Source organism: Mirounga leonina, unplaced genomic scaffold (genome assembly GCF_011800145.1).
Source record: "Mirounga leonina isolate KUSES-001 unplaced genomic scaffold, KU_Mleo_1.0 Mir_114, whole genome shotgun sequence".
NCBI lineage: Eukaryota > Metazoa > Chordata > Mammalia > Carnivora > Phocidae > Mirounga > Mirounga leonina.
Window position 1 is genome coordinate 22,376,100 of NW_023270265.1, and position 25,932 is coordinate 22,402,031.

The window sequence follows — 25,932 nt, forward strand, 5'->3', positions numbered from 1 at the left end:
CTTCTGTGTGCTGCTGGAATTAGTACAACAAAGCTCTCAATCAGTTTTATTTCTCTCATCACAATGGAAGGGAGGAAAAATACAGAAATGACTGGTAGGATCATTTGCTAGTAAAAAGGGGGGGCTGGGATTCCACATTCATTTTGGAAACGGACTAGAAAGAACTGCTCTCCTCACTCATGCTCCAGCAGAGTGTGGCCCAAGGGAGTGGGGAGAAGCCAGATGAAATCCTTAGCCAGCAGTTTTCTGTTCCCAATAGTCAGCTCCTCTTAAGTCCAGAGGGCATCTATTCCCAAGTTCATCCGGAGGACAGCAGGAGCATGTTCCTTTCTATGCTGGGTCTAACTGTGCCTGTAAGCAGATGGATGAAGATCTTGCAAAACTTTAGTGAGGCATAACACAACCTGAAGGGCTGCAGGAAGGGCTCTTTGTGTTCTTCCTAGCTTGAGAAGAACCTAATGTGTACTTGGTGGTCTGCAGAGTCCTAAGCAGACAGCCATGACAAAGAAGATATCTTTATTGCTTTTTGAAAAGTCCCTTCTTTCACATACAAACATTCCTTCAGTTAGGTCCTCTGTTATCTTAAAATACTCTCCTCTGGTCACGAGCAGGTATGGACCTATTTAGCCAAGAATAAGTAGGCTGTCTCAGAACTTCCCACAGGGAAAATTAAAATCTGATTCTTCTTGTTTCACTTGGTTTCTAGCTTGAGAACTCCAAGTACTAAGAGACACAGGATAAGGACAGGAGAAGCTGAGCCTTTCTGAGAGTCTACTCCTCTGCTGAATGCCACTTTGAAGGGAAAAAAGAAGTCGAATGGCAGTTTCCAGTCTATTCTAGGTTGGCCCCTTGGAGGCTCTGGCTTCTGGGTAATGTCCACAAAGGTCACAACAGTTGTCAAAGGTATTTCTGTTACTTGTTGGAAATCCTGCAGGAAGAAAGTCCATGACAGGGTCAGTGCTTGGTACCCATTCATATAGCTAACTTGACTGTGATTATTACTTTCCCTGAAAAAAGACCCAAACCAAATTGCTCTAAGCAGAATATGCCTTTTTCTCATATTGGTCCTGTGTAGTTCTCATTCTATGATACACAGAAAAAGAATTTCTTAGCAGCAGTCCATGACCCTAGAACTGTGAAGAGTTACACCTACCTAAGGCTGAAAGACTGACTCTAGCTTCCCCCAAATGGGGAGCTGGCTGATATCAGAGAGGCCAGATGGGGAAACTGTGCTGTTACGTGCTTAGCAGCTTTACCTTATCAAGTCCCAGAAGGCTCCAGGCTCTGAGGCAGCACACATGTGTAAGTAGTAGTGGCAATTCTATTCCATCTTCACTTGCAGAAAGAAATGTGAAACTTCATGGAAAAACAAAGAACTCCGTAATGTAGATAAAAAGCCCATCAGATTCACGGAATCTCGGGGTTAGAAAGGATCCTCTCAACCACCCAATTCAAGCCAAATGAAACAGATGCTCCAGGAAGAAGGGACCTTGTCAAGCTGACTCAAGTTTCTGATCTAATAATATGCATAGCTTTTGGTAGGTACAGTTGTAGCCTGATGACTGAGACAAGTTTATGTAAAATAAATTCCTTTTGTTCTGACTCTGTGCTTACCAATCAGACTTCTGATTATAATTTGGCAGTAAATAACATCTTGTTGAACCACAAAGGAGTATTTTCTCCACTCAACTTTGTTTACCCTGATGCTATATACTATCTGCTGTGGTCTTTGGCAACAACAAATACCAGGCTCTGGGAACACAACTTTGCCTGGAATAACCTTTCTAGGTACTTAAAAAAATGGGTATGGGGCCAGTGCTGTGATAATCTTGCATGTCATATTAACTCTTTGGAATCTTTTTTTTTAAAACAGTGACGTTCCTGAGGGACTTTGCACAGAAGTAATGTAACTTCTGAGGCACTGAAAGAACCACATGCATTCCAGGACAGCCTGCCTAGGCTAAGGCTGAAAAGGCAACCTTGACTCCAGCCAGGCATGGAAGACTGGCTGAGACTCACCAGACAAAGAAAATGGGGAGGACAGGATATAACATGGTGGCAGGCATGAGGTAGGGACAGAAAGTGCTTACTGAATGATACCCCCTCAGTGTGATCAGGCAACTACCCCTTCCCCACCTTCAACAAGAGATTGGACAATTTATTTTTTTTATTTTTATATTTTTTTAAAGATTTTATTTATTTATTTGACAGAGAGAGACACAGCGAGAGAGGGAACACAAGCAGGGGGAGTGGGAGAGGGAGAAGCAGGCTCCCCGCAGAGCAGGGAGCCCAATGAGGGACTCGATCCCAGGACCCTGGGATCATGACCTGAGCTGAAGGCAGTTGCTTAACCAACTGAGCCACCCAGGCGCCCGAGATTGGACAATTTAAATAAGAGAAATTCTGGATTTAGGGACATTGGGCATAAAGAAGGGCAGAGTGATGTACGGAACTAAAAATGGGAAAATTATTCTGTATAATGAAATCTCTTCCCTCATCTAGCTCCAAAATGCTGACAGATGGCCTTATATCCACACCCGTCAGTCAGGAATCAGGAGGGTCTTTTCTGGAGAAAATGATGAGTTTCAGCAACAAGTTCCATAACCCCAAAAGCAACTGCACCTAACTGCCCTACTACGAAGGCCACCGGTCAGCAAGTCTCATTCATGAGCACAGAGCTTTCAATTAGCTTGACAGCTTACTCTTATGTTGGACAGACAGCTAGGGACTGCCAGATGTATGGGGGAAGCTTCTCACATTAAGGAGAAAAACTGTACCAAGTGAGCAGAGTAAATAAGCTCAGAAGAAACAGAGAAGGAAAGATAAAGATGAAAAGTTAAGATCTTTATTTTTTATTTTATTTTTTTAAAGTTTTATTTATTTAAGTAATCTCTACACCCAAGGTGGGGCTTGAACTCATGACCCGGAGATCAAGAGTCACGAGCTCTTCTGACTGAGCCAGCCAGGTGCCCCAGATCTTTAAATATATATAAAAAAGGATATTATGAAATGAAATAGAAAGTAAGAGCTCTTAGATTTTAAAATGGATAGTCAGAAAAAATCAGTAAAAAGGTTAAAAAAGAAAGGTGAGAAACTCTTCTAGAAAGAACAAAAAGGTAAAGAAAGAGATAGACAAAATGAGAGAAAAGAAAAAAAATTAGAGAACCAATCTAGTGACCCTGTAACAGATTAACAAGAGTTACAAAAAGAACAGAGAAAATTGTGTGTGTGTGTGTGTGATTATTAAACAAATAATAAGAACTGAAAATTCTCAGAGGTTTCAGAGTAAACAAAATCCCCAAAATTGTTTGATATAATGAAAAAAAGAATGCAGAAAAAAACCTACCCAAGGCATAATATTGCAGAAGCTTCAGACTACTAGGAGCAAAAGATCTTAAAATAGCTTCTGAACAGGGTGCCTGGGTGGCTCAGATGGTTAAGCGTCTGCTTTCGGCTCAGGTCATGATCCCGGGGTCCTGGGATCGAGCCCCGCATCGGGCTCCTGCTCAGCGAGGAGCCTGCTTCTCCCTCTGCCTCTGCCTCTCTCTCTCGCTCCCTGTCTCTCATGAATAAATAAATAAATAAAATCTTTAAAAAAAAAAAAAAGCTTCTGTACAATATTGAAAACTAGAAGACAATGGAAGAATGCCTTCAAATTGTGAGTGAAAATCATTTCCAATTTAGAATTCAATCTAGAATGCCCAAATGATCAATCATAATTGATATGATGACATTGATGATGGTTGAATAAAGCTATCCTTAGACATATGAACTAAAGTAAAAATGTACTTTACATGTGCCTTCTTTTCAAAGAGGTTATTAGATTTTGAGCTCCATCAAAACAAGAGAATCAACCGAGAAGGAAAAAGTAGTGTCTAGTAAACATTGAATCTAACAGAAGAAGCAAGAGGAATTCCTAGGATGACAGGAAAGTTCCATAACAACTGGTGGGCAACATATAGTTTATACTACATCAGGTAATAGAGGTCACTATGAGGAAAATACATAGGAAAAAGTAGAATTGATAATATCGCATAGCAAGTTCAACTGTTCAGAAAACTGCATTAAGAGAAATTTTAGAGATGTTGGAGAGTGTGAGATATCTTAGCCCTTAGCTCAAAGAAAACTAAAGAAATGAAATATAAGGTAATTATTAATTTCAGAAATGAAAAATTTTGCAAAAATCTAACGACCTGGCTTAGCATATTTATATAATCATAATAATGAAACACTGAATATTGATTTAATAAAGTATTTTGATGTAACTATATTGGGAGAGTGGTGGGAGGAGAGAAACAGGCTAAACTCATCTACAAAAATAGGAAGTCAGTAAATAACCTATAAACTCATGATTCAAGAGATAACTGTTCAATATTGCTTAGAATCAAGGCGATAGGGGATATCGCATTTTATTTTTTGCTAAGAGATCCTCTTTTCTGGTATTTTTTACTTTAAAAAACATATATATGTATTATTTTGATAAATTATGCAATTATTAATTAATTTGATAAATTATACCATTATCTAGCATTAGTCAAATCTGTAGGGGAACTCTGAAATATAAGGTAGGTTTCACAGTCCCAACAAGTTGTGTTGTCCTAACCCAAAGCAAGGGGGTTGGGCTTTTCTATTCCTGCATCCTTCAGGCATTGGTTAAGGGCCATTTGGGAAGAGGTATATTCCAGGCACTTCACAGGCACTTCACAGGCAAAGTGGGTTCTAGTAGGGTGAAGGCAGTCTTCCACAAAAGACATAACAAAACCAAACAGAAAGGGGAAGAAAACCTCAGCCATACCCACCAAATTAAAAAAAGGAGAGGGTGAAAAACAGAAAGGTAACTGCAAAAAGCAAAATTACAGTTGGTAGTCAACAGGGTATTTATCACGTGTAGGATATAAAATAAATGAATGAAATGCCCAAACTGAAAACCTATCTATTATCCTTGACTCATTCTCTCTCAACTTCCACAGCCTAGCAGTCAGGTCCTATCTGTGACATCCCTAAATCTCCTGAACTCTGTCTACTTCCTGCAGCCCTCACAGCCCCCACCTGGGCCCAGTATCTCCTGATGATTTCTGTAACAGTGTTCTAAATTTTACCTCAGTATTGCCCTATACCTTCCATAAGGGCAGGGATGATGTCTATCTTGTTTACCATGCATCATACCTAGAGCATCCACCATAGTACTTGGCACAAAATAGGCACTCAATAAAGATTTTTTTTTTTTTTTGACAAATGAGTAGAGGTATTTTTGGAGATAGGGCACTAATACAAAATAGCAAGAGATAATACAACTCAAGGAAGAAAGTATGCCACAGCTATTTATTTATTTTTTAAAAATATTTTACTTATTTGAGAGAGAGAGAGCAAGCAGGATGAGGATGGGCAGAGAGGAGGGGCAGAGGGAGAAGCAGACTCCCTGCAGAGTGGGGAGCCCAATGTGGGACTTGTTCGTAGGAGCCTGGTATCATGAGCTGAGCCGAAGGCAGATGCTTAACCAACTGAGTCACCCAGGTGCCCTGCCATAGCTATTTAATAGTCAGCAATTACAGATCACTTTGACCCATTATTCTCCCCACAACACTGTAATTAGGATCCCTAAAAGTTGTTCTTCCTTCCTTCCTTTTTATAAATTAATATTTCAAATGAAATACTTTTTCTTCATATATTAAGAATATTGCCTCCATAGTTGTGTGGAGGTTTAGAACAAATACAATCTAGTAGACAGTCCATAATTAAAAGGAACCTGAGGGGCGCCTGGGTGTCTCAGTCTTTGTGTCTCTTCGACTCAGGTCATGATCCCAGGGTCCTGGGATTGGGCCTGCTTCGGGCTCCCTGCTCAGCGGGGAGCCTGCTTCTCCCTCTCCCTCTGCCTGCAGCTCCCCCCACTTGTGTTCCCTCTTTCACTGTGTCTCTCTCTCTCAAATAAATAAATAGAAATTAAAAAATAAAAAAAAAAAAGGAACTTGAATGCACTTGCCAGGTCGCTGGATAATACTGAATGTTATTGACCCATTTTAGAATTTGTGTTTTAGTACCACATGAAGAACAAGGTTTTTAACTTCAGTGTGTTACACATAAAATCTGAAGACTCAAGTTTTTCTATTTGCATTTTAAAAGTTATGTATAAGCAAAATTAGAGAATTCACTCTTTAATGAATGTGTAGGAAGAACACTGGGAAAAAAAACCCCACCCTCAAAGTCTGGTCATCTCATTTCTTTTATCAAAACAAACAAAAGATAGACAGCCAAGTCAGCACACTTCTTTTACTGTGGATCCGGTTCTGTTATGTATGGTTGATTTAATTTATTTCTACCTTAAACTATAATATTTTATGATGTTTATTTCCGAAATCACTACCAATAATTCTGTTTTAACACTCTGTGAGGTTTAGGGGCTTTATTTGTTTCAATCCAGCTTACAGGCAGCAAAATCCTTTGTCCCCAAATATGATTTTCTTTGTAACAACATGAAAAGTCTGGATTAGGTTTCATTTGGCTTTGGTAATAATAAATACACCTAATATATTACTATATTACAACTTTATAATCACAAATTTTAAAACATTATATGTTAATTCTCTATGTCAAATCATTACAAATGAAAAGAAAAAAAACTATCATTATTAGAGGAAGAGCCATGGATACCACCTCTTAGATTTACGTTTTTGTAGCTGCACATTTCATGAACTAGAACAATCCATCTTTGCTCAAGTATATAACTCATAACTGAGCTCTGAAAGCTCCCTATTCTACATTCAAGAACTTTGTTAGATACAGGTATTGCAAGTATTTCCCCTTAATCAGTGCCTTTCATTTTCATTTTCCCTGTGTATTTTCGTTTTAGCTTTTTATTGAGGTATAATTCATATACAATACCATGTATACATCTTCAGTGTTCAGTTCAATGAGTTTTGACAATTGTATATGCTATACAGACAACACCCAAAACAAGATCTGGAATATATCCATCATTTCAGAGGGTCCTTTGTGCCTCTTTCCAGTCTATTCCCTCTCTCCCAGAAGCAACCACTTTCTGATTTTTATGACTAAAGATTTTTTTTGCCTGTTATTAAACTTTGTATAAATGGAATCTTAAAGTGTTATTTGTGTGTGTTTAGATTCTTTCATTCAAGACAAATGTTTCTGAGATTCATCCATACTGTTTTGTGTATCAGTAATTCAGTGTTTTGTTGTGAGAATTCCAATATGTGAATATACCACAATTTACCCATTCTCCTGATGATGGATGTTTGGGTTGTTTCCAGTTTTGTGCTATTATGAATAAGGCTGCTATGAACATTCTTTACAGGTCTTGTTTTGGATAGGTTTCAATTTCCTTTGGATAAATACTCAGGAGTAGAAGTGCTGGGTCACAAGGAAGATGATTATGTAAAAGACTAAATGGTTGTAGCATTTTTCATTCCCATTAGCAATGTATCAAAACTGAGATTTCATGTTATCAGTCTTTTTGATTTTAGTTATTCTAGTAAATATTCTATTGAATTCCTAGTGGGTGGTATCTCATGGTTCTGATTTGCATATCGCTGATGACTAAAGACTTTGAGCACCTTTTCACATTTATTGGCCATTTGTTTATCTCCTTTTGTATAGTTATCTGCTCAAATCTTTCCATTTTCAGTTTGTTTATTTATTTATTTTTGGGTCTTTGCATTATTTATTTGTAGGCATTCTTTTTTAATACTTTGTCAGATAATGCACTGAAAAGTATTTTCTCACAAACTATAGCCTGCATTTTCACTTTCAAAGAGGTGTCTTTTGATTAGCAGATATTTTAAATTTCGATAAAGACCAATTTATCAAATTTTTAGTTTTATGATTTATGATTTTTGTTTATCTAAAAAATATTTACTGGGCGCCTGGGTGGCTCAGTTGGTTAAGCGACTGCCTTGGGCTCAGGTCATGATCCTGGAGTCCCGGGATCGAGTCCCGCATTGGGCTCCCTGCTTGGCAGGGAGTCTGCTTCTCCCTCTGACCCTCCCCCCTCTCATGTGCTCTCTCTCATTCTCTCTCTCTCTCAAATAAATAAATAAAATCTTAAAAAATAAAAAAATTAAAAAATAAAATAAATTAAAAAATAAAAAATATTTACCTACTTCAGATTTGCAAAGATATTCTATTTCTTTTAAAAGTTTTGTGACTCTGGGTTTCATATATAGGTTTATGATGCCAGTGTAAGTACTTTTTGTGTATGGAGTCAATTCATTTTTTTCCCCAATATTTATCTAGTAGTTCTAGTTTTATCCAGTTATTTTAGCACCAACTGTTTTTTAAAAAGTCCTTTTCTCGTTGAATTGATTTGTGGATCTATCTTTGGACTGTATTTCTCCTCATTGGTCTATTTGTCTACCTTTATACCAGTACCACACTGTCTGAGATTCAGAGTAGATCCTGAAATCAACAGAGTAAGCCCTCCAACTTTGTTCTTCTTTTTCAAAGTTGTTTTGGTTAGTCTAAGTCCTTTGCATTTTCATGTAAATCTTAGAATCAGGCTGTCAATTCCCACAAAAATGCCTGCTAGGATTTTCTGGGGTTTGCTATTCATTCCATAAATCCATTTGGGAACAGATATCTTAATGTTGAGTCTTCTCCACGAACACGGTATATTGCTTCATTTCTTTAGGTCTCCTGGAATTTCTCTCTATAATGTTTTATAGTGAACAGGCCTTTTGCTCTTTTGCTAAATTGGTTCCTAAGTATTTTATGTTTTTTTATGCTACTGTAAATGAAACTGAATAAATTCATCTTTAAAGTCACATCTAGTTATTTCTAGTGACCTTAAGAAAGTTTATCACACAAGCAGTAAATCATAATGTAAAAAGTTAAGACTATTGGTAAGTAAAACTGAGAAATAAAAACACCATTATTTCCACCTCTAACAATACCTACTAACAGTTATATCTTGACCTATACATACAGACATTCATGTGAAATCATATTGTGCAGGCTGTTTACTAACCTACTTAAAAAAAAAAAAACCTCTACCTTTTCCTGTTAATAATATTTCTTTCTAAAATATAGTCCATACTCAAGTTTCCCAACTATCCCAAAATGTGATTTACATTTGTCCAAATCAGAATCCTATGCAAAAAAATGAACTGCATCTGACTGTTTTATTCATGAGTCTCTTTAAATCTAACACAATCAGGTATGATGATTTCTATTATGATGATTAGAACTTACTTAACTATAAAGCATACTGTAAAGGCCCATGTAAAGGTAATTTTTCCTCATGTAAGTACATGATCTTTAGGAAGTTAGGTGATATCTGATATTGACACTATAACTTTAGGAGAACTGATGACTTAAATAAAGTGAAATTAAGGAGAACAATAATTTCTGGGGGAAAAAAAGAATTCTTTATGTACAATATTCTGCTAGATAATGTACACATTATTTCTCCATATTTTCTTAGGGCCAAACACATATTTGAGGGAGAAGCCAATGAAAAATTATAAATTTCCTCAGTATTTTAAAGATGTCAATGAAATTACCAAGATTTTCAAATGAGTCAAAAAGAACAAATATGTTAAAGAAAAAATGTGGTTAAACATCATGTATCAGGGAGATATCTCAAGTGGTTATATATTTTAACATATGGAACACAGAGCATAACTTTCACAATTCTTTTTTTTTTTTAAAGATTTTATTTATTTATTTGACAGAGAGAGACAGAGAGAGGGAACACAAGCAGGCAGAGTGGGAGAGGGAGAAGCAGGCTCCCCGCTGACCAGCGAGCCCGATGTGGGGCTCGATCCCAGGACCCTGGGACCATGACCTGAGCCAAAGGCAGACGCTTAACGACCAAGCCACCCAGGCGCCCCCAACTTTCACAATTCTTAACAACAACAACAAAAAGAGGTAAAAAGAAAACAACCCAGTGAACTAAGTAAAGTTCTTCTATAAAGGCTATTAAAAACTATAGAAGGGGGTCAAGTACTTCTATAGTCTTATCATTCATTAAGAAACAGGGACGCCTGGGTGGCTCAGTCGGTTAAGCGTCTGCCTTCGGCTCAGGTCATGATCCCAGGGTCCTGGGATCGGGTCCTGCATCGGGCTCCCTGCTCCGTGGGGAGCCTGCTTCTCCCTCTGCCTCTGTCTCTCTCTCTGTCTCTCATGAATAAATAAATAAAATCTTTAAAAAAAAAAAGAAACAGAAGCAAACAGTGGTTGATTGACCCTTGAAAAAGGAAGACTTTAATGACAAACTTTACAGACTGTCACAATGACCCAATGGTGGTGATCCAATCCAGCCACTTCCTAGCCCTTTCCCTTATAGCAATTATTTCTAAAATCAGTAAATTTCATTCTTATTTTATTTAGTCTTCTTTATCTTTCTTAGTATAGTTCTTAGTCTGGCTTTAAGAAATCAATAAATCCCTTGAAACTATATAAAGAATATTATGTGTCTGTGCATTTTTCTAGTAGGTGAATAGCTTCCAACAGATTCTCAGTGGGGTCCATAAGATTAAAAACCACTATGACAGATTGGAAGCTAGACTGGCAATCATTCTAGCATATGCTATGATTGATATATAAAACACTGCCAACCCTCAGTTATAATAAATAAGAAGAATTATTAAATAATATAATTAGCTTTAAAATGTAGTCACAGATGCATTTTCTCCAAGTGTTTTTCAAATTGCAAATTGTGACCCATTATTGTCTAGCATTAAACAAAGAACAGAATCAACAATAGAATAGACAAGATCACACAGTGCATTGCATAAAATACTGTTTCCTAAAACTTTTGTTTCAGCTTTATATATGTGTGTGCTATAATGTGGGTTGTATTGTAAAATATATTTCTTACCATGTGTGATGGCCAACAAAGACTGAAAAATACTGCTCTAATGCCTGCTTATCTCTTTGGTTTTTTGCTTTAAACCTTCTTGATATGCTACTTCTATGGAAATTTGGAACCAAAAAAGTTATGATGATAAAAATAATGATGATATGATGAGCAGTATTTACTGAGTATTCACTATGTGCCAGGAAATATGTTTTACTTTTATGATCTCATTTAATCTGTATAATCCAATGAAATATTACTAATCTCCACTTTATAGATGAGAAAACTTAGATTTAGAGAAATAAAATAACTTGATTTAGATCTATGTCTCACTGACTCAACACCCATGCTCCCTAAACTGCAAAAAATAGGTCTCCTAGATAATCTAAAAAGCTTGATAATCCATTTAAAGATAAAGATGAATTGAATATTATAATTCTATAAAGGTTCAGAGCCTTGATCCTGTGATGCTACATTGTTCTTGTCACTCACTTATTGTTTTGGTTTTGACTGATCTAGAATATTCTGCAAAAGTAGTTGTTTCTTTCTAGAGATAATTTTCTTTTTAAATTAAAAAAGTTTCTATTCAGGGGCGCCTGGGTGGCTCAGTCATTAAGCGTCTGCCTTCAGCTCAGGTCATGATCCCAGGGTTCTGGGATCGAGCCCCGCATCGGTGGGAAGCCTGCTCAGCGGGAAGCCTGCTTCTCCCTCTCCCACTCCCCCTGCTTGTGTTCCCTCTCTCGCTGTGTCTCTGTCAAATAAATAAATAAGATTAAAAAAAAAAAGTTTCTATTCAGATAGCAGACATATTATATTTTATTAATTCCCAAACTTAAAGATCCCTTTAAATGCTCAATTAGTACAAAATTATAAGCAGCAAAGTACCACGTAAGTAAATCCTATTTACTTCATGGGTTTGTTGTGAGGATGCAACATTTATTAAAAAAAAATTGTAAAAAACACTACCAGTAACTATCACAAAGTAAATGACAATAAATGTTTAGCTATTATTATCATACAAGAAGACAGGGAAGTTTACACAGTGTTTTGCTTAAATTCTTCCCTGCTTTGTAGTTTGTCCCTGGGGACTTTTCAAAATTTTGCTATCACTTTCTATAGTGAGAGGAATTTGAAGTGTTTCTAAAGCAACATCTGTACAATGAAGTCATTCAGACAGCTCAGTTCAAAATTTAACTGACCACCTAGCAGCTTCATCCCAAGCGTCATAAACACAAATGCTTACCGCTCTAAGCAGATAACCTCAATGAAAGAGTGGGATCACTAAAGGTGGGTAGGCGTAGGTTGTGTGAAAGGGGCACTCTATTTAAAAGTGGAAACCACCATTCAGTGACAAGAGATTTTATGCCACGCAGGACTGCAGGATCACTATTGCTAGATTTTCAAGAGAAGTCAGAAATCTGGATGTCAACATGAAATTTCCTCATTTTTAAATGTGGCACAAATTTAAACAAAACAAAACACTGTGGGCAAAACGAAACAAGTGTACAGGATAACTCTAGCCCACAGCCTACAGTTTGCCACCCAGCTTTACTTTTATGCCATCACTCAGATACACCAAGCTGACTGACACAGCCTACGTGAGACTGCTCTCACCTATGTGGCCAGTGGGTAGGGAGAAAATCATAGAACATTTATCTTCTGAAAGTTTAACTCTTCTTTTTCCTTTAGAAGTTTTGGGAACATGTACACTAGCTTTCTCAGAATAGTCTCTTGCTATTCTAAGAAAAAAATTTCACAGGAAGTCCTGAGAAACAAGACTGTGTGGATAAGGGTTTAAAGTTAAGGACAAATGTGGGGCACCTAGGTGGCTCAGTCATCAAGCGTCTGCCTTCGGCTTGGGTCGTGACCCCAGGGTCCTGGGATTGAGCCCCGCATCGGGCTCCCTGCCTGCTTCTCCCTCTCCCGGTCCCCCTGCTTGTGTTCCCCCTCTTGCTGTCTGTCAAATAAAAATAAAATCTTAAAAAAAAATCTTTAAAGTTAAGAATAATCAAAATATAAACACATAAAGAGAAAAATGAGTATGTTTATAGGACTTCAGGAGAAAATTTCCACTCATGACTGAAGAAGTAAAAAAGTCTTTCAATACAGACGATAAGTCTCTTTATTACAGAAATAAATATTCGTATTTGCTTAACTTTTTCTGATACGACACTATTGTTTCACAACTCCTTTTATGTTTACAGGGGCATGGCAACTTTCATGAGGGCGAGTTTCTTAAGTCAGCCCTTAAAGTGAAAATTTTTGTATAGTCGAAATTACCTTTGTACATCCTTTAAATTGTCATAAGTAAAGGCACATGATTTTGTATATCCCATACCACTTCTCAGTAAGTTCAACACAGTTAATTTTTGCTCCATGATTGGAATAGATACTGTCTTGCTATGCATGAATGAAGCACAGCTGAAATTCTCAATTGTCAACCATTCAGGCCAGTTAGATGTGAATGACTGTAAAGTGTGATTTTGTAGAGGGGGAAAACTAACCCAAAAAGCTAACCTCTACTAAGTATTAGAATAAGATAATGATTAAAATATCTACATAAGAGAGAGGAACTGGGTCGCTTCCATGCCTAAGAGAACCACAAATTCAGAGAAAAAAGAATAGTCCCGTGGGTATCTTCCCAAACTACATAGGTACTTGCAAATAAAGATACAGTTTAGAAAAATAAAACAACATATTCAGTGTAGGATCTGTAACAGATTAAAAGAGTCTTACAGAAATAGTGCTATTTTATTCAGTAAACCAATACAGAGAAAAAATGGAGTGCTCTCACTAACAATTTCTGGTAACCTGAGTTTTAACCCCATTTGTAGGCAAAGAGAGCTAAGGTACTCAACGCTGTTGTAAGAAGGAGCTAAAGATATTTTATTTCTGGCCTACATGTAGTCTCTAGTTTCTTTCTTTTCTGGGATGTAAATGCAATGACATATAGGTAATAATTTCAATTAGTTTTAATTTTCATTAAAAGTTAATAAACTAGCATGCAATTTATATGTGAATCAGTTCACTGGGACTTAATCATTTTTGTTTTCACAATTCTAAAGCTAAGGATTAGATACTAAAATCAAGGCAGATGTGTTAAAGGTGAGCTAACACACATCATAAACAACAGGTATATGTTTACTACATAGTAAAATTATTTATTTTAATGGAGTGCAATCAATCAAGAATTGATGACTACCAACTAGCCCCAGAAATATCTTTAAGCAATCAACGGGCTCAGAGACTCTGATAAGTATGTGACTGTCACACTGAATGCACAGTTATGGAAAATGTTTTCTGTAGTTAAATCAACTGGTATAGTAACACTGGTATGATAATTGAAGAGAAATTAACCTATACTATAGCCTGGGTTCAGGAAATTAAAAGAGAAAACAAACTGGGAAAAAGGATATAGATTGTATTTATCATGACAACATGCTAATTTCAATAAGCAGGCAGGTAGGATTGACTTAAAAGCTGTGTCAGCTCACTAAAACCAAATGTTGGCTGGTAGCATAAATTGGCTCTCATTGTCAAAAGCTTACCATACAGCTTACAAAACAATTAAGCATTGCAAGATAAGCCACTGCAAGGTAAGCCATGACTTACCTTTATGAACTGGCACTGGTATAGGAACCGGGCTCCTGACACATGAGCTTGTGGGTTGGACTGGAGACCTATATATGCCCACAATACCTGGACCTCCAGGGAAACTGGTATGACACAGCAGGAAGTACAACGTGTAGCCTGTAGAAGGGTAAAGAAGCATCTGTTGAATTGCTGATGGTTGCCTAGTCAGTTACCATGCATTAAGTAGCCACTGCTTCTTAAACATTATATATAACAGAGAAGGTAATATGACTTAGAGAAAGAACACAAAAGTTCACAATAGATCATACCATTGTCTTGGATCTTAAAAAATTAATATTCTAAAATGGAAATGGGAAATGACTAACACAGAGATTAATAAAATGTAATAAAATGTACAATAGCTGTAAGAAGTGCTCTATGAGTGATGCATAGTCAGTGTTGTGGAATGCCAGAAGAAACAGCCACTTCTTTGGCTTCATGGGCCTGGGGTGAGTAATATGTGACTGGAAGGAATGGTGATGATAAAGGAAATTCAGGTAGAGAGATGGCATATAAACAGGTGTGCAAGTAGAACAGCACATGATGCCACGGAGGGACATTCATTGATTAATCTGAATAACAGTGACTGAGTGTCTTCTATGTGCTAGGTGTGATGGAGGCACTGGCCTTGAGCAGACCACTTGAGTGAAGCAAAGGATTTGGACACGGAAGCAGTGAAAGGTTAAGGAAGACATTTCAGGATTAGATTATGACATCCAACCAAGCAGTCTGACTCCAGGAGGATTAATTCTAAGAGGTAAGAAGGATTGACGGAAGTGAGTTACTATAACTTAGCAAATACAAACTATCCTCAAATATGCCTTGTGCTTTTCCAGCTTCATACCTTTTTACAGTAAAGCTCAGACACTGGCAATAACATATATAAACTAGGAATGGGGGAGACAGAACATATTTAAGTTTACTTTATTCAGGAATTATCAAACTTTTTTCCAAAGTGGCCGCACCATCTGCAGTCCCATCAACAATGTCTGAGGGTTCCAGTTTTTCCACATCCTTGACAACACAACACTTGTTGGTGTCTATCTTTTTTTTTTTTTTTAAAGATTTTATTTATTTATTTGTGAGAGAGAGAATGAGAGACAGCATGAGAGGGAGGAGGGTCAGAGGGAAAAGCAGACTCCCTGCCGAGCAGGGAGCCCGATGCGGGACTCGATCCAGGGACTCCAGGATCATGACCTGAGCCGAAGGCAGTCGCTTAACCGACTGAGCCACCCAGGCGCCCTGGTGTCTATCTTTTTAAGTATAGCCATCCTAGTGGGTGTGAAGTGTGAACCACAATTCCTTTGTAGGGCTATACTGGAGGTTTAAGAGAATTCAATTTGACTTCAGTTGCCCAAAGGCTGGATCAAGTACATGTGTTTACTTATCCCTCCCGTCTTCTTAAGAGGAACAAAGTATATAAGGAATAAAGTCATAATAGTGCTGAGGAAGGGAAAAAGGGCACTTCCAAAATAATTGCTAAGGAGAAAGACCTTTTGAAGTCTGAACCAAAACTCAAAAGTTAAAAAAAAATAAACTGGTTATCTTTCACAATATAAAAATCAGTGTCTGCATGGCAAAAAACCGTAACAAAACAAAACAAAAAACCCAGCAGAAATGAAGTCAAAAGACTAATGACAAACTGAGAAAAAATATCTACAAATCATACCACAGAAAAAGGTCCATTTCTCAAATTTGCAAAGATTTCCTATAAGTCATAAGACCAATAATTCAATAAAAATAGGCAAGGAATATAAATAATAGTGAATAAAATACAAATTGTTCAACCATATATCAAAATATAGTGAGAGAAAAATAAAACTCTTACTCATAGTGAGAGAAAAATGAACTATACTGGGATACTAGTTTTCACTTACGAAAAAAGATTAAAGTTTCATAACACTGTTGCTGAGGGTAAGGGGAAAAAGCAGTCTCACAGATGAATGATGGGACTGGATACTGTATGTATGGGGAATAAATTGACATTATTAAAATTTTAAATGCATATACCTTTGATCTAGCAATTCTACTTCTAGAAGTTATCATATAGGTTTATTCTCTCATGTACAAAATGGTGCCTGAGCCAGGTTACAAAATGCCACATTGTATATAATAGCAAAAGACTGAAAACAAACTGAACATCCACCAAAAACTCTGGCTAAATGAATTTTGGTTCATCCATGTAATGGAATACTATGGAGCTATATTTCCCAAAGAATGAGGAAGCATATTATGCACTGATAAGGAAGAAACTCTAAGATCAAGTGAAAAAAGGAAGGTACAGAGCAGTGTTTATGATATTATACCATTTGGATTGGATTAAAAAAAAAAAGTACAAGAGTATTTACTTGTGTGAGCATGCAGGATCTGTGGAAGGAAAGAAACTAGTAACTTCAGTTGCCTGTGTGGAAGGGAAGAGCTGAGAGAGAGATTTTTATTTTGTACTTTTTGAATTTTGAGCCAAGTGTATACATTACTTATACAGAAAAATAAACAATTGAAAATTAGAAAAGAAAATTAAAGGTATGGCTGACTACAGTGAGGAGATAGGGGGTAGGCAAAAGAGGAAGAAGACAGACTAGCACAGCAGATTTACTTATTTCACCTGGGTTGGAGTCAAGAGATACACCCGTTGGCACTGATCTAGGAGACCACCAGGAAAAGTAAAAACAGAAACAGCTATGTGCGGTTCCTTCCAGGGTAGGGGTTGTTGCGATTTTTACTTTGCATTTAATACCATTATACATAGTTTGAATTTTTAACCTGTTAATGTATTTTTATTAAATGTAATTATGTAAACTTTTATAACAGAAAGAACATAATTTCAACCTGAAAGAATCTATGTTGACCAAACATTCAAGAATATAAGAGAATATTTGAAATATATATGAAATAAATACATTTATTTTTCTCTTACTATGAGTAGGTTGATTTTGAACCACAGAACAATCTCTACCTTCAAATATTTTTCTACCTTCAAATTTTTTTTCCAAGTAAGGAAAATAAGTTAGGTATAAACCTAACCTGAAATAATGACTTTAAATGGGCATGATTTCTTGTACTCTTCCTTTTATGACTACATTACTTCCTTCTATGAGAGTCCCATCATCTATAGAAACAGGGCTGGTTTTAATTCTGATATCCATAATTTACACACAAAACGGGAAGTGAGTTTTTGTGAGAACATGTATTTCTCTCCTTACTGAAACACTGCAGTTCCTGCTGAGAATCCTTGTCCACTCTCTCTTCTGGGCTGGGACAGCATTACCAAAGATGGCAACATGTTCTGGGCTGGTCTTTCCATGAAGAGTCTCATAAATCTCCTGCTGTAAGTGGCTGCAGTCCACCTTTTTCAGCCTGAAATGAAACACCACGGAGGCTCGAGTCCAATGCTAACATATTAATCCAAAGTTTAAAAATGATACTATAAAATAAATAGAGGAAATAATCCTTATTATTAGATATAGAAGACTGTCAGAAAACTTTCAGCAATATTAACATTATTTAGATTACAAAACAATTCCTAACTAGCATTGTCATTCAAAATATAAAAGTTGTCATATCGACATATTCCCTAGAGAGACAAAATTGTGGGAAATGATGTGGAAGCAAAGAGCTACCTGAGCTTGCATCCAGATACTGCATTCACTCCAAATTGTACTTCGTATCTCTTAACAGAGCAAATTCCATCACCCTGGCTCTGTAAGAGGGTCATCTGAGGTAGAAAGCGATGGTCAAGGAGAGTGTAACAGAATAAAAAGAAGGCAGATTGGAAAATTTATGCTCTTGTTTCCTTAACACTATATTTTACCAATGTCACGACACTGTTCAAGTCACAAATACGTTTTTTTCCTCTAGTAATTAAAAAACACACAGAGGCAGTAACTATTTTCCCAAAAAATGGCTAACCACATAGCAGTATAAAAATGTTTCATTAAAACAAACAGAAATGAGTCATGATCCTTACCTTCATCAGTTTAACACATTTTAAAGCCTTTGGTAGCAACAACTTTGAGAACATAATGTATTAATGGTTCAGTAAAGTCCTGAATACCTAAAAAAATCAGGGGACCTCAGAATTGGGAAACCCAAAACATCAGTAGCCACAGCTTTTCTCATTAGGCTGTAACAGGCTACACAGCTCCAGAAAAGGATACAGAGTGACTTACATCTCCAGTTAGGACCAAAAGTGGCTTCCCAACAATATAGCCAGGATTCCCACTTCTAGGACCAGTAGGAGAAGCAGTTGTGCTCTGTTGAGAAGCCTGCAGAAAGAGTGAAGGAAAGTCACCTACAGAGAAAAGCATGCTCTCACACCTTCCACTGCTTGGCTTCATACCCTTCTTTATGGCAATGCAGTAAGTTAGCTGCACCAAACAATCTGGCTCCCTTCCACAGTGGAGCATTTTGCAGAAGTTTCTTGCAAAACTTCCGTGTTTTACTTTTTATTCACTGAAATAGGTGCTGAGTGATCTAAAAATTGAAATTCACTACATGCTACTTCTACCAAGGATTACAACCAAGGATTGACCAACCCTGTTTCTCAAAAATTACTATCAGTTGATGCTATGTTCAGCCTAGCTGAAATGAGAGGAATTTAAACATAATTTAGAAATATCTTTTAATTAACTACAGATGTTCCAGAGATAAACTGAGAAGCATGAGACTTGGTTGATCACTTGAGAGCAGAGTGGAGAAGAAACATGATTCTGCTGGGTTCAAAAAGAAGAAAGAAGTAGAAGAAAGCCAAAAGATGGTGATCAAGATTGGAAAGTTAGATTAAGTGGGAAATGAGTAAAATGCTGAATGCTGTCACATTATATTTTGACATGTTCATAAATATATACAAGTAAAAATTCATTATAAGTATATAAACTCAAATAATGCAGAAATATAGAGTAAAAGTGAAAAACAAACAAAAATCGGCTGAATGCCCAGAAATATGAGAAAAGCTAGTTAAAGAATTTCTGTGGGAGGTAGGCTGAGTTTATGATTCAAAGTGACTATTGAAAAAAAGAGTTTGGATTTGAGACTAAAGTCCTGCTTCACTGGGGAGCCAGATAATCTGAGAAAATGCTACTGAATAAAACATTGTTGAATCTCTGTCATTTGTAGTTAAATTATGAAATACGAAATGTTGAGGCCTCAACTGACAGATTGAACTAGGCCTTCATGTTCTTTTTTTTTTTTAGGCTGGTTGTGGAACCCTAGGCCTTCATATTCTTAATCTATTTTGCATGTATCACAGAAGCTCGGGCACTATTTCTAATCCAGTATTTCCTCCCCTCTCAATCCCCTATAGCAGAAGGGCTCTAACCCTGAAGCGAATGAGAAAGTGTTGTTGTAAGGAAGTGCCTGGCTCGACAGGCAGGTTGGTTTGTCCAAAACTGACAGAGACTTTCTGGATTCCAAAAGTCCCATTGGTCTCTATCTCATAGATGACCTGAAATACAAAAGTAGAATTAATAACAGTTATTTAATGGGACAATTATACAGAAGATTTTCTGTCTTAATAAGAGTTTTACTATAAGTGAATGAGGGTACAGCATAGTGACTAGTTTATTGTATATTTGAAAGTTAAGAGAGTAGATCTTAAAAGTTCTCATTGCAAGGAACAATGTGTAATTGTGTGGTGATGAATATCAACTAAACTTACTGTGGTAATCATTTCACTATATATGTGTGTGTATATATATATGTATATATGAATACATGTTGTACACCTAAAACTAGTGATATTATATCTCAATAAAAAAAATAACTGAATGAGGGAGACTAAACAAGTAATCTTAAAAATGCCAAACACAAATACCATGAAAAGACAGAATTCATAATCTATCTACACATGCAAAGAGACTGGATAGAGCTCTTTGAAAGGGTTCATGGGAGAAGTAAGTTTATGGTAAGGATTGAAAGGGAAGAAAAATGAGTTTTGAAGATGCGCAGAGGACATGAGTAGAGAAGGAGCACGGAATGGACACCCGGTTTACTTGGCTCTCCCAATGTCTGAGGATGAATGAAGATAATAGCTGGAGATGGAATTCATAAGCAATTGAAGGTAACCTTAGATTTCTGAGCAGTCTTTACAATGATGTTTAAGACAATTCTTCCTTCTGTAGGGTGATCAAAAGGGAGAATGGAGGAAAAGAAGTGGACTCTTCTATTTTAGATTTTCAGATGATACTGATTTTGTCAACAGAAGAAAATGTGGTAAGAACTATAATAAACCACAAGTGGGTAAAGAAAGAGGAGTCAGAAGTAACTGTAATCCTTTGTACATGAAATACTAGAGGATGGTAGTAATGGAAACTGAAATATGGTAGGGAGGAAGGTGATGGGCTCAATTCTTGACATGTTAAGTTCCATGCACAAAAATTCATGTGGGGTTGGTCTGGTACTTAATGGAAGATGAGGCACCTTTAGTAATGTTGATCAACAAACATCAGTCCAGAATTTGAGGTCAGCGTCCTCACCTGGTAAACCACATTCTGACAAGTGTTTCCAGACAAGAGAGGAGAACCAGCTTGTGAGATAAGAGTTACAGGAACCTGGAACTAGCAAGGGAAAGAAGCAAATCAACTGAAATGAAAGCAGTATTTTCTCTTCTAGCTACGTATTATGCTGAAATGAGTATTTTTCATTTTTGACACCTTCCTCTTTCCTTCCATTGCCAGCCTACAACTTAAGATCAAAAATCATTTTAAATCAGCACTTCTCAAAACATATTTCTCAGAACATTAATTCCACTAGATATAAAATAAAGGTTCCGTGGTCAAATAAATTTTACAAATTTTTGTGGTTGTTTTTTTTTTTAAGTTTTTATTTCCTTTAAGTAATCTCTACACCCAGTGCGGGGCTTGAACTCACAACCCCAAGATCAAGAGTTGCAAGCTCTACTGAACCAGCAAGGTGCCCCCAAATAAATTTTAGAAATATTATATTTGGTATTCCCCTCTTAGAGAGTACCAAGTCCCTTTAGCACATTAAAGACTCTAAGAAGTCCACTCTAAATATAGTATTCAACTTTACTTAACCCAACGTTTCCCGAACTTATCTAACACCTTATGAATTCGTATTTCATGTGATGCTTATTAATCATATAGAACATACACGGGAAAACAATGTTTTAGATTCACACTTAAGAGTTTGATACATCACACATACATTTCCTTTCACAATTACAGTCTAGATTGAAATTGCCTCAGATGCAAAGGGACCAAATAGTCTCCTTCCTTTTCCGTGATAAACAATGTCATACCTTCATATTCTGCAGATCAGTCATACCTTTTGGAACCTAGAAAAAGAGAATAGCAAGAACCGTGAGTGTGCATACACCTCAGAGAAAATCTCCAGGAGCTTGTGGTTTCGCGTGTGGGGAGGAAAAAATCAACATATTAGAATGATTTTTCTCTTCTACCTGACTCTTCTTTATACTAAAATGCTATGAGTAAAGCTGAGGAGAGGTTGGGCTATGACACACCTACTCTGTGCAGAGCTCTACTGAACAGCAAAAGCAAGAGGTTTTGGTGAGATAGTGAAATGTCATCCCTTGCCACCCTCCCAAGCCAATCGCATTATCCAGGAGGGTAGAATCTCTTATCCTGGATATATCCCCCAACTCTTTCATCTTTCTTCAGAGGGTAGGGTTTCTGGGCCCTCTGTTTTTTATGTAGTTCTTAGGCATTCTGACTTTCAGTTCAGTGCTTTATCCACAACCCAATAGCAGGAAGCATGCTGACTTCATATCCACAACAGTGACAGTGGGGAGGGAAGGGATACCACCTTCAAGACTGAGAAGTTATAGTAAGAGGCAGCATTGAGGGCTGGATCCAAGGTGCAGCTACTTGTCAGGTTCTTGAAGAAACGAGCACAGGTTGTACTTTTACTCTCCAGGAAACCTTAGAACACAAAGAATTAAGGGAGTGATAAAAGAAAAAGCCCATTTTATTTTTGTGAAAAACAATTTTTTTTAGGTTTTTTTAAAGTGATTTCTAAGAAAGCCCATTTTAATTTTTTTAAAAAGATTTTATTTATTTATTTGACAGAGAGACACAGCAAGAGAGGGAACACAAACAGGGGGAGTGGGAGAGGGAGAAGCAGGCTTCCCGCGGAGCAGGGAGCCTGATGTGGGGCTCCATCACAGAACCCTGGGATCATGACCTGAGCCAAAGGCAGACGCTTAATGACTGAGCCACCCAGGCGCCCCAGAAAGCCTATTTTAAATGGAACAAAAACGTTGGCACTTCTGTTTTGGACTCACCTGCAGGATTGCTCTCGGCACAGAGCCCTCCAGCTCCAACTCCCGCAGGCTGCCTCAGCAAGCTGATTACAGACCACTTGGGGAAGTAAGTCAAAATGGGGTCCCCAGCCTGAACAAAGTATAGTAGAAATTTATTCAAAGTGAGATTGGACTGAACTCCACCAGCAAAGAAAAAGTAGAAACAAAAATTAACTCAAGGGCTCGTGAATGTGCATAATACTGTCTTCTAAAAGAGCTTGACAGTGGTTGACCCAGTTGCAGGGGTGTACCTTAAAGATACCTGGTCAACTGTCAGCCATGAGGGAAAAACCACACCAAACAATCCCATCCCTATCCCCAGGCTCACCCTGTAATGAGGTGGTGGCAACTGGGTTTGGAATGTTGAAGTGAATGATCCACCTCCAAACTCTGTAGCCAGGGTCTCGAAGTGGGTTGCATTGACCTTTTGGAGCTTCTGGAAATAGTTTAATTTTGCTAAAATGTTTTTTAAAAGATAAGGGGTTTAGATAAAAGAAAAATATTTATTTAAAAACATCTGGCACACCAAGTAACCGCTTTTAAAAAGTATTCTTATTGGGGCATAATACATACACAGCAAAGTTTGTAATTGCACTCATCTTAAGTGTAAACTCAAAAAAATTTTTACACATTGCTATACTTTTATTCCTACTACTCAGATTACGTTATAGAACATTTTCCCAGAAGACTCACAATCAATAATACTCCACTTTTAAAGATAATAATTCTGATTTTTATCACCTTCTACTGCATGTATATTCTGTTAAAAGAACTATTGTTTTATTATTAAGATCTAAGGTAAGAATATGGCCAATGAATGCCAGGCAGTTCCAAGTCCCTGATGCCAGGAATGTGAGTGATTAGCAATTTGTGATGGACACAGGAGGTTCAAAAATGCTCACATTTGCCCCATACCAGATTAGTCTCTAGCGCAATAAAATGGTACTGTTTCTGTTGGAACATGGCAAAGTTAGAGATAACATTAAATTTGTCCTCTCCTTCCTGTTTCTTCTAAACTTCAACTGACCAGTCCTAATAATAATGTTTCCATCTCTCAAGTATATGAATTTGTTATGTTTCCCTCCTTTCACTTCATAATTTCTACATTTAAATTTTCAGACACTCCAAAGAGGTATATTCTCTAATAAGTCTATAATTTATATTATAACAATATAGAAATCTATTCAAGTTCCTGCAGCCATCTCCTTACGGCTAACAAGGATGACTGAAATTAAAGTTCTGTATGGGTTTGCTGTTCCACAGCCAAGAGGGCATAAGAAATTGCAAATGTTCACTAATAAGAGAGAGGGGGCAAGTAGAGAGGTAGAAAAGGGCAGATGATAGAAATTCAACAGACAAAAGAAAAGTTTAAAAACAAAAGTTCAGACACAAAGCCAATTTTCAACAAATGTTAGGTAACAAGAATAGCCAACACATTTCTACTCACAGTTGTTCACGTGGACACAAAACTGCCTAATTCCACTTGAATCCATGAAAACTCTTGAAGGAAATGGGGAATTACTCCTGAAGATAAGAGAGTTGTCCACGCACATCCAACTTGAAGACCTGAGAGGAAATAGGATGAAGAACAGATTAGAAGCGGAGCGTTAGGTCCAAAAAGGTGCGGCATGGCTGTCAGTCAATGCCTAAGGGAGGCCTCCTTGGGCAGCCACAGGCCAACACAAAAGTCCTATTCTACTGGACTGCCCTGCTCTAGAGAATTTGAGGAGGAACTTCACTCCTGGGAAAAACCAAGCTAAATCCACTTACAGAAATGGAAGTGGGGGCTGAAGGCAGGAAAGGTAACTCTTCCTACTTCCAAATATGACCTATTCTAGGGTCCCAGTTTTTTTAGGATTCAACCGGCACACGGCAGCTCACCTCACGCTGCCGGGAAGGCAGAAGGAAAAAACCGTCCTCGGATGGAGAAGATAGCAGTCCTTGTCGCAGCAGCAATTTATGTCGCAGGCGCCAGGAGTCAAGTCACAGACACAGATCGGTAAGACTATGAAGATAAAGCAGAGCGAACGGGATGAGGATTCCCAAACTTCCAAGCGCGAATTCCCCTCTTCCGATAGCCCCACTCCTCACTTCGTGGAAATTCATTTTGCTCAAAGGATTTTAAGATCCAAGTCAGTGGTTTCCATCCCCGCATCTCCTCTCCTCACCTGGGAAGAGGTCTACGGTCCCATTCCCAGGTGCAGGGGAGGTCAGGACCGTAGGGCCCACCGTAGAGATCCCAGACACAGGCCAGGGAGTTTCAGACCCCTCCGAGGAGGACTCAAGGGTCCCGCCCGGCGACGCTGGCCCCACGTCCGAAGGGGTGGGCAGAGCCCCTAACGGGGAGAAAGAGGGCTGCGGCCAGATGCCCTCGGGGACCATCAGGAAGAACACCTGCAGTAGCGCGAGCTGCGAGGTGCACATGGGGCGAGCTGAACACGGGGAAGTCAAGACCCCTAGGAGATCAAAGCCGCTTTCAGCGGTCGCCGGGCGCTTCGCTAGAGGGTGGATGGGAGGAGTCGCATCCCGTCTGACGTCATCCGCATGCATCTGCTCATTGGCTCAAGGCGATGGCTGAGAGCTCTCCAGCCAGTAGAAAGCGGCGTTGTTACACTCTTTCCGGCGGCTTTTAGTGTGCGCCCTCCTCCTTAGGCCAGGCCGCGCACCGCCTCCGTCGCTTGGTAACGGCCAAACTCGCGCAGGAGCTCTTGCCTCTTCTCTCCGCTGGGTGACAGTAGAAGGTCAGCGGAACGAGAGGGGCAGCGGGGGGCCGCGCGGGAGTAGCGGCCCAAGGACCGAGCCCTTCCTCCAAGAGGGAAACCCCAGAGGCTGGAACGAGAATTGCTTATCTTTTCCACCCCGGATTCTAAAGGTGAGAAACTCTAAGGAGGGATAATGATCTCGGGGAGGAAAATACACAGAAGGTCATATACACCTAAAAAAAAAGAAAAGAAAAGAAAAAAAAATCTCCCTCTAAATACTGTATTTTTTCGGAAACAGAAAGATTAAATTTTAACGTTGAGAAATATAAAGGAATATAAACCTCAAATGCTGCAGTCATTAACTGTGGACTGCATAGTTGTTACTAGAGACAATAGAGAAGGGGTGAGAAATGGGGTAGGAAAAAATGTGAGAAGCTAGGGAGAGAAAGTAAGGAAAGGAGAAGACAGATTTTCCAGGAGCTGAAGGGCAAATAAGACGCAGGGAT

General features: G+C 38.1%; 1 protein-coding gene across 1 annotated transcript; it reads right to left on the reverse strand.

The window, feature by feature from the left end:
* Positions 1-18: 18 nt before the first annotated feature.
* Positions 19-25,590, reverse strand: TCTN3 (tectonic family member 3). The gene is made up of 14 exons (XM_035025849.1): positions 24,893-25,590; positions 24,606-24,729; positions 24,172-24,290; positions 23,053-23,180; positions 22,707-22,815; positions 22,229-22,344; positions 21,705-21,740; positions 20,920-21,000; positions 19,764-19,889; positions 18,604-18,711; positions 18,067-18,161; positions 17,650-17,803; positions 14,426-14,563; positions 19-928 (listed from the first exon to the last, which is right to left on the reverse strand). The coding sequence occupies exons 1-14, from the start codon at positions 25,272-25,274 to the stop codon at positions 692-694; spliced, it is 1,953 nt and encodes a 650-aa protein (XP_034881740.1). The 5' UTR covers positions 25,275-25,590; the 3' UTR covers positions 19-691.
* Positions 25,591-25,932: the final 342 nt, after the last annotated feature.